General features: G+C 41.6%; 1 protein-coding gene across 12 annotated transcripts in view; it reads right to left on the reverse strand.

The window, feature by feature from the left end:
• Positions 1 to 1,166: 1,166 nt before the first annotated feature.
• Positions 1,167 to 7,861, reverse strand: part of huwe1 (HECT, UBA and WWE domain containing E3 ubiquitin protein ligase 1) — a 56,241-nt gene continuing 49,546 nt past the window's right edge. For 8 of the 12 annotated variants that reach the window (XM_032522203.1, XM_032522204.1, XM_032522201.1 and 5 more), the window contains 15 exons: positions 7,086 to 7,242; positions 6,852 to 6,984; positions 6,439 to 6,653; positions 6,109 to 6,335; positions 5,292 to 5,394; positions 4,847 to 4,996; positions 4,489 to 4,734; positions 4,282 to 4,399; positions 4,036 to 4,176; positions 3,660 to 3,947; positions 3,441 to 3,546; positions 3,060 to 3,177; positions 2,429 to 2,610; positions 2,142 to 2,332; positions 1,167 to 2,031 (listed from right to left, as the gene is read on the reverse strand). In XM_032522203.1, coding sequence (XP_032378094.1) covers positions 1,929 to 2,031; positions 2,142 to 2,332; positions 2,429 to 2,610; positions 3,060 to 3,177; positions 3,441 to 3,546; positions 3,660 to 3,947; positions 4,036 to 4,176; positions 4,282 to 4,399; positions 4,489 to 4,734; positions 4,847 to 4,996; positions 5,292 to 5,394; positions 6,109 to 6,335; positions 6,439 to 6,653; positions 6,852 to 6,984; positions 7,086 to 7,242 — 2,478 coding nt within the window. In that variant the 3' untranslated portion in view covers positions 1,167 to 1,928. Of the gene's footprint in view, positions 2,032 to 2,141; positions 2,333 to 2,428; positions 2,611 to 3,059; positions 3,178 to 3,440; positions 3,547 to 3,659; positions 3,948 to 4,035; positions 4,177 to 4,281; positions 4,400 to 4,488; positions 4,739 to 4,846; positions 4,997 to 5,291; positions 5,395 to 6,108; positions 6,336 to 6,438; positions 6,654 to 6,851; positions 6,985 to 7,085; positions 7,243 to 7,861 lie in introns of all 12 variants that reach the window. The other 4 variants (XM_032522206.1, XM_032522200.1, XM_032522205.1 and 1 more) reach the window with 3 other exon arrangements.

Raw genomic sequence — 7,861 nt, forward strand, 5'->3', positions numbered from 1 at the left:
GGGTTGCACCACACAAAGGAACTAGTTCTTACGTAGAAATAAGTGTAACACCTTGTCACACTAACAAGCTAAATATTTACACCTAAGGTAAGCCATTTTAACATTTAATAGCTAGAGTGGATATTTATTGCAGATATCCTTAATTCAACTCTTCCTAGTCAAAAGGAACAATTCAGATATCCATAATCTCCCTATCTACAATTGTCATTTGAGATATCTATGTCAGTCTTACTAGTACAAATGACTTAAAGTTTCCCATTCATTTCAATTTCAGATATCCACATCATTCTTCCTATTCCGAATGAGCATTTCAGATATCTACAATATAATTGTTACTATTCAGAATTTTGTCTTGCTGTCTAAGCGACTCGCCGGCCCTAGGGGGGAGCGAGACGACCACCAGTCAACTTGAAAAAGGTCATAACCATTCAAATGACTCCAAAGCTGTTCAGTTAAGGTAAATTATGTTAAAAAACACTGCATAGTTCACCTTTAATAGCTACCTAAAAAATATCTCAACTTTAGTGTAACAATTTAGTAACTTAAAACTTAAAAAGTAGCCAAATCTGGGTACTATTTAACTTAGGAAGGACTAAAAACACTGATGGATTTACGAATAGCTAACACAGCCCGATCCAGGAGGTTCTGGTCCTTTGACTTCAAATCAGGAAACAGGCAAATCACACCTTCATTTTAAGTCTTCATCCAGTCCAAAGCAACTAATAGACTTATCACTGCAGACATGACTAGTCATAGCAGGAAAAGCCAAGATGAGACAAATTAACAGTCACAATACAAGGACCCTGGAACTGGCTCACCAAAACGGCATGCAGTGGTTTGTCGGTCATGAGGCTGCAAAGGGACACTGACTTAATCAAAAGGTACAGACAATTGTTTCAGACTGCAGGGCACACTAGGCCAGTGTCAGCATGGCAAATGACAGCACTGTTGCAATAAGCTCTTTGTATGCTCCGAACTGACTGTTTAAAATGCAACGGCAGCACAGAAATGTGCTCAAAGATGGCATGGCAGTCATTACACGTTACTGTACTTGGCTAATTTTGACATAAGGGACAGTTTAGTCTGATTTAGGCCTACTTACAATTTGGATGAAATGAATTCACTGTTTATAATGATTAAAACACTGTTAAAAGAGACAATGGACGCAATTTTATGTATTTATTCATGTTGTTATTCCACTCTGATTCAAAGGCTCAAGGCTGGGTCAGCGATTTAATAGCCAAAAATACTCTAGAATTTATGTGGGTTTTTTTTTAATTTTTTTTTTTTTAAATCTCCTTCAGGTTCTCTTCATTTTTATGTACCATCCTTCCTTAAAATGCCACAAAACTTGGAAAAGTGCATTTTTGTGAATATCTCCAAAACTTCTCAAGTTGTTCATATTCCCCGTTAAAAACGTTCCCCATCGTCGAGGCTTGTGAGGTCACAAATTTGCAACAAGAAACCAACATTTTTCCCCAAAGGTTTTATAACCATCCTGTTCAAACAACATTCTCTTTTTCTTTTTACACAGCCAGAGAACAAAAAAGATTAAACATAATAAACTCCCAAACCTTTTGTACAGAGAAATCAAACTAAATGAAGAAAGCGTCTCTTATATTAGTCCATGTTTTATCCTCTGAATCCGCTCTTGCATTTGCCATTTAATTGGGAAGGGAGACACAAATGTGTCAACATGAGGCTCTCTGTGTTGTACGCGATGTCAATCAGTCCATTTCACTTGCTGGTTTTAGGTTTTATATGGAATAGAAACCAGTAAGTCTAGGCCATTCAACAAGTAATCCAGTAATGTCTATGATAGTGTGTGCGTGCGTTCAAAGGTTATCAGTGTGAATGTGTCAGGAGTAGGCAAATCTAAATCAAGTGTCTGTATGCATGTCTGTATGTGTGTTAAAGAGTCTCATAGTTTAAGCCAGTCCGAATCCTTCTGAGCATTCCTGAATGGCCATCAGCAGCATATGTCTCAGCTTCTCATAGCTCTCATAAGCTGGGAGGTCCAGCTGGTTAAAGCTAAGAGTGAAAAAAGAGAAAGAATATCACATGTAAGTTAGATTTTTCACAATTGTGTTTCTTCTAAAAACGTTTTAATTATGTATGCATTGCAAACTTGCAGTGTTTACCAGGTATGAGCAGATGGCAGGCGGTCAGTGGAGCGATCGTCACGGTGGATCTGGAACTTCTGGATGCCGTTCATGCCCTCCAGAGCAGCAAAACCCTGGAGGGGAACCTTGGACGTGCCGGTGACAAACTGTAAGAACTTGGCCCGGTCTGCCTGGTCAAAAGACCGCAAGGCCCTCCAAAACCACTGGATCTATAGTATTAAAAAAATAGAAAAAACAAAAGCAGTGTAGTTATAATGTGCCCCAATATATTTTGGTCTGTTTTTTTTTTCTTTTCTTATCCATACCTGGATGGAGCTGGACTGGTATTTGTGATATTCAGTGTTGGCCTTCAGGTCATCAATGTCAATAGTGGGAAGGCCAGAGATGAGCAACTCCAGCTCCTGCTCAGTGAAGATGGAGATCAGCCTCTTGGGAATGATCTCGTAAAATCCCTCAAGGAAGGCTGCTAGTTGCTTGCGGATTGCACCTAGAAAACAGAAAAGTATTCACATAGGCATCTTTCTGTAGTAATGAGAATATTCTTTATCTCCATGCAACTATTGTTATTCTATCAATTCATTTGATAGAATTTGTTTTCCCATTTACGCAGCTGCAAATTCATTTGATTCATTTCATGAGAGCAACTGGAGGGTGTTGCTGTCGATAAATCAGCCATCTTCAAGAGATAGAAACACCTTTAGCTCTCTGCTGCACATTGATCTGTTAAAAATAAAAATGTACTGCCACCTAGTGCTTTCTTTATGCACCACTAAGAATATCTTTTATGCATACCTGAACATGACAACTGTTGATCAAAATATATATAGAATGACTCATTTCCATTGACTGTTTTTTTAAATCAGTAATAGTGGTTATTATTACAGCCCTACTGCTAATGTGAAATTAAATATTTGGTAAAAAGAACCATCCTCTCACCTGTCATCTTCATCTGGCATACCAGGTGCACATACTCTTTTTTGTTTTCCTCTGTGACCAGGATATTGGCTCCATTTGGCTTGAGGTCTCTTACCTCACACACTCCAAACTCCTGGACCTACACAGACAGAGCAAATGCAGGCTTTCAGTATCATTTGTTTCATCTTAAAATTTAACTGAGTCACAGATGGTATCCATCAGCAGTACTTTAAGGCCATCAGATTGCCAATTACACTTTTGGAGCATTTATGAGATCATAAAGGATTTGGCATTCAATGCCTTGAGGGCCAATCCCAGTTTCTACAGTTGGGGTCATGATTCAGTATGATAATCAATTTTCCACTTGAAATTAATTGACACATTTGGAGAACAGACACCAACCTCTGTGCTGAATGTCAGCTCATAGCCTAGAGTGGACACATCATTCTCCAACAAGTACACCAAGCCCTGGAAGAATGGATAGTCCTCACTCTCCATGTCAGTGTACCTGGTAAGACCACAAAAATACATATTCAAGAATTTCATTTTGGGATATTTAGTGTAGTGGAACACATCTTGAACAATTAGATTACTTGGGTGTATCTGCCAGTGGCTTAGTACCTGACACTCTTGCCCAGTATGTGCTTGTAGAAGCTGCGGGTGAAGTAGCACTCCAATAACCGGTTATCATAGACTGCCTTGGCAACCACACGACCCACAAACTTGAAGTAGCTGAGGTGGTTGGGGTTGCAGTGGGACGAGGGGTTGATGGTATAGGTGACACGGTCGCCTGGGGAAGTGCGAAACAGGGCGTACATGGGGTTGAACATCTCCCGGGAGATGATCATGTACCATTCCCTCAGCAGGCCCCCAGCATCCTGTCCCTCCTCCCCTTCAAATACAATGTACCTGTAATGGAAAGAGCAGATGATGACTCAAGTTGAGTGATTCTGAATTGAGAAACGTGCAAGTGAATAGAGTGGCAATGGAGTCTTACAGCCTATTCTTCATGTCCTCTGGGCTCTTGCGATGCAGCTCCCTGTAGGAGTCCTCAAACACATGATCTCTCCTTACATGCACAGCCATGTCCTCCTTTCTCAGGCCTTCATCCAGTCGCTCTAACTCCTGGCGGAAATACCTGTGGAGATGTTGAGAAAGACCAGCCAGCATGTCAGTTATTTAAACAGCCATCAATTGTGTATTAAGACAGTATAATACTGAAGTGTAAGCTAATCTCCCTTACTTCCTCTTCACATCAAAGTCCAGGATGCGTATGTAGTCAACCAGTACTGCAAAAGGCCCATCTGCCAAATGAGTGGTGGACTGGCGCAAGATCTGGTTAAGCACTGTGCGGTGAGTTTCTAGAAGGAAAAATAATTAGTCCTGTTAGACAATGTACTACATATCAGGATAAAGCTTTATCCTCCTTAATTAAATCTTTTAGGCTCACCGGCAAAACGGAGGAACTTTTGGGTATCCGGTGGGAGGTTTGAGGAGATGTGCATGGAGGATGGTTCCCTTGAAAAAAACGGGTCTAAAGATGAAGGTGTGGCAGGTGTGAGGGGTGCTGGCGACAGTGGTGGAGGCTCATCTTTGATATGAGAAAGTTGACTCTCCCGGGTGTCCCTCACAGGAGGTTTGCTCTCTCGCTCTGTGGCATGGACTAGGAAGAAGGCCTCCACAGCAGGCTGAAGCACTAGAGAAACAAAGAAAAACAATCACTTATCCATGCTCCTTGAACATGCATAAATACCATATAAAAATCACATACAGTTTAAAGAAATTTATTTAAGAAAAATTCCACGTACCCAATACGGCATGCTGGTCATGAGACTCCTCCAGCTCTTTCAGGCACTCCCCGAGCATGTCCCATAGTTCATCTAACAATAGCTGCTCGCTAAGCAGTGGGAGGTCTGGAAGTCTCTCCTCACTTTCTGATTGGCCGTTTCCATCTTCATCTGAAAAAGAAAATTCCAAAATGGACTGAACAATTACATCAGTCATGCTGTCATTAACTATGACTCAAGCAGTAATGGTTTCTCCCAAAGACATTAGTTACCACTAAATTCGAAGGTGGCCCCAGCCTAGCCCCTTCATTTGAAATGATACAAAATCCCCACTGCTGTTATTAACAGAGAAGGCTAGACAAATTGTGGTCAGTGGATGTGGGGGTAATTTACTAACAAAAAAACAACAAAAAACAAATCAGCAAGCGTTTTAAATTGTCAATAGCATTTTGCAACTGAGTCCTACCCAGAGGTGTAGGGTCCTGCTCCAAAGGAGATGGCTGGTCAACATCCATTGGAGAATCATCTCTTTGGGCCGCCTGGGCTTCTGACATTGACTGCACTTCAGACTACAGAAAACAAACCAGGGTTAACAACACAGGAAAAGCATGGAAGAATTAATGATTAGATATTTTTTTATTGTAACACTCTTGACTGATATTGCCATGCATAATAACATTCTCATGATCCACAGATTGGGGGGGAACTGGAACTGAGTAAGGAAGAAGGGCGGGCCAAAAGCATGAAGCCATGTCAGCCAGCAAACAGAAAAACAGTTCAAACATTTTAAAGCAGACAGCACATTCATATTTAGACCATTTCAACAGTTGAACATGTCAATGCAAAGACATTATTATAAGAAGCAATAGATCACTGGCATATAATGGCATCATGGAATTAGTTCAATGCACAAACCAATTATAGCCTCGCAGGCTGTATGGTGACTGCACACAGTATTATGTTGTTAACAGATACAATTTTTTTTTTTTCTTTTTTTTTTTAATAAGGCATATGCAAGTAATTACATTCAAATACTGGGTTGGCTTATATTTTTCCAAAATGCACAAAGCTAGTACAGGCTAATCAAAATTAGACATGAAGCATCTCGGTAGCTAATGGCCATTTCATAGCACTTCACATCATGATGACCACCACAGCAACTTGAAACAATTATGCTGTGATGGTTATAATTGGTAGATGTGCTTTTTCTAAGCTTTTAAATGGTATTCTACTATAAGTGTGTGAGTAGGAGTATGCCTGCTGTCAGTGCAGCCCATGCTAACCGTGGCAGCAGCAGCCGTGCCAGCAGGGGGAGCAGCACCAGTGGGGGCATGGGGAGCCACCACTGAGGATCCAGCAGCAACGGCGACAGCAGCAGAGGGTGGAGGGGCCTGTTGGAGTCGGCGTGCCCGCTGACCCTCTCTCACCATCTGGATGATGGCGTCAGCCTCAGCCTCTAGCTGACGCACCGCAGCCTGGATGCTGCTGGCTGAGCCTAAACTGGTGGAGCCTGGCCATTGGGAAATGGAGGAGAGTTTTTTTTTTTTTAAACTCCATACTTATCAGGATATAGTACACATACATCAAGAACACTGTATATAACATGTTCTTACCTAATCGGCCTGTCTGTTTAGCTTTCTTGTTTGCACGCCGTGTGTCCTCACGAAGCTGGATAATGACCTGCAGCACTCGTAAGAAAAACTTCTGCGTTGACGTCTTCGAGGTTAGTGAGCTCATACAGGGAAGCTGTAGTTCACGTCCCCCAAGTGTGCGTTTTTGTGCAGCCACAATGACCACACTCTCCGAGCCGTCAAACCTGTACCCCAACCAACAAACGCATACAAGGTAAAGGAAATTGTATTTGTGACAAATTTTAATTTATAAAAAAACCGATAGGCCTACCACAGGGCTAGTCGGGCAAATTTAATTAACATTTAGCTTAAACAGAATCCGTCTACCACAGTCTCTCTTGCAAGTGTGTTGACAACCTGACAAACTGGGTGTCCCAGAACCATCACTGGCTAACCTGCTAGTCATCTTGCCCTTGAGTCTGCCTGAGATGGAGGAATCCTCAGGAGGGGCATCCGGGGAATGCGAATCAGCATGTGCCCGTCTCTGCTGCTCCAAGTTGTATTCTCTAAGTTCGGCCAGCAATGTGCCTGAGAGAGAGAAAATGTTAAAAAATGTGTGCGAAGTGAAAACTGTATTTGCTTTAATAGGAGCATTAAAAATGGCATCTGTGTAGTTTCCCAGCACTGACCAATCTGTTTGCAAAGAGTGTATCCGAGGTGTCTAGCTCCACTGAGGAGCAGTCTGAGCACAGTGTCTCTGGTGGCACCATCTCCTCTAGATAACTGCAGCAGGATGTTGGCTGCATCCTCCAGACCCTCCTCTGAACATGAGTGAGATGTCAATACCTTGTAAAAAGGAGGAAAAGGGTTATTAGATAATTCATTATAATTAATCTAATTGTAGAAAGAGCTAAGAAACACAGATAAATATATCACTGGGACCTGTGTTTAAAACAACGACAAGGAGTACACTTCATTAAAATGCACCTTAAGTGTCTGTTTGTGTTACAGTCCAATTGTCATCCAGCAGACAGTATACTGACTAACTGTTCCGTCTGGCTACCAAGCATGTACGAGTCCAGGTGTGTCTGTTCCAAGGTCAAGGCTAAAAAGGCTACTGTTGCTGCTCCACAAGTCTGAACAGTCTCCCACAAAGTCTCAAAGAAATCACATCAGTGCACATGTTTAAACACATTGGTTTACTTTGGCATTTTTCTTTATCTTTTACTTGCGGGCTACACACTTTCCTTGTTTTGAAAAGTGCTCTATAAAAAAAAAGTGTACTTGCTTGTTTACCAATGGGACTTCAGCTAGCCAGCCAGCCAATCCAAAGTGTGCAAGGCAGATACACAAGACATCTTTTTTTCTTTTTTTACTACTAAAGCTCCTTAAATCAAACTAAAAAGGTATTAGATAGGTTTCCATAGAATTTTACCTGGATTATACTATATGTCCCCACCACAGT

Source organism: Etheostoma spectabile, chromosome 7 (genome assembly GCF_008692095.1).
Source record: "Etheostoma spectabile isolate EspeVRDwgs_2016 chromosome 7, UIUC_Espe_1.0, whole genome shotgun sequence".
NCBI classification, from domain to species: domain Eukaryota; kingdom Metazoa; phylum Chordata; class Actinopteri; order Perciformes; family Percidae; genus Etheostoma; species Etheostoma spectabile.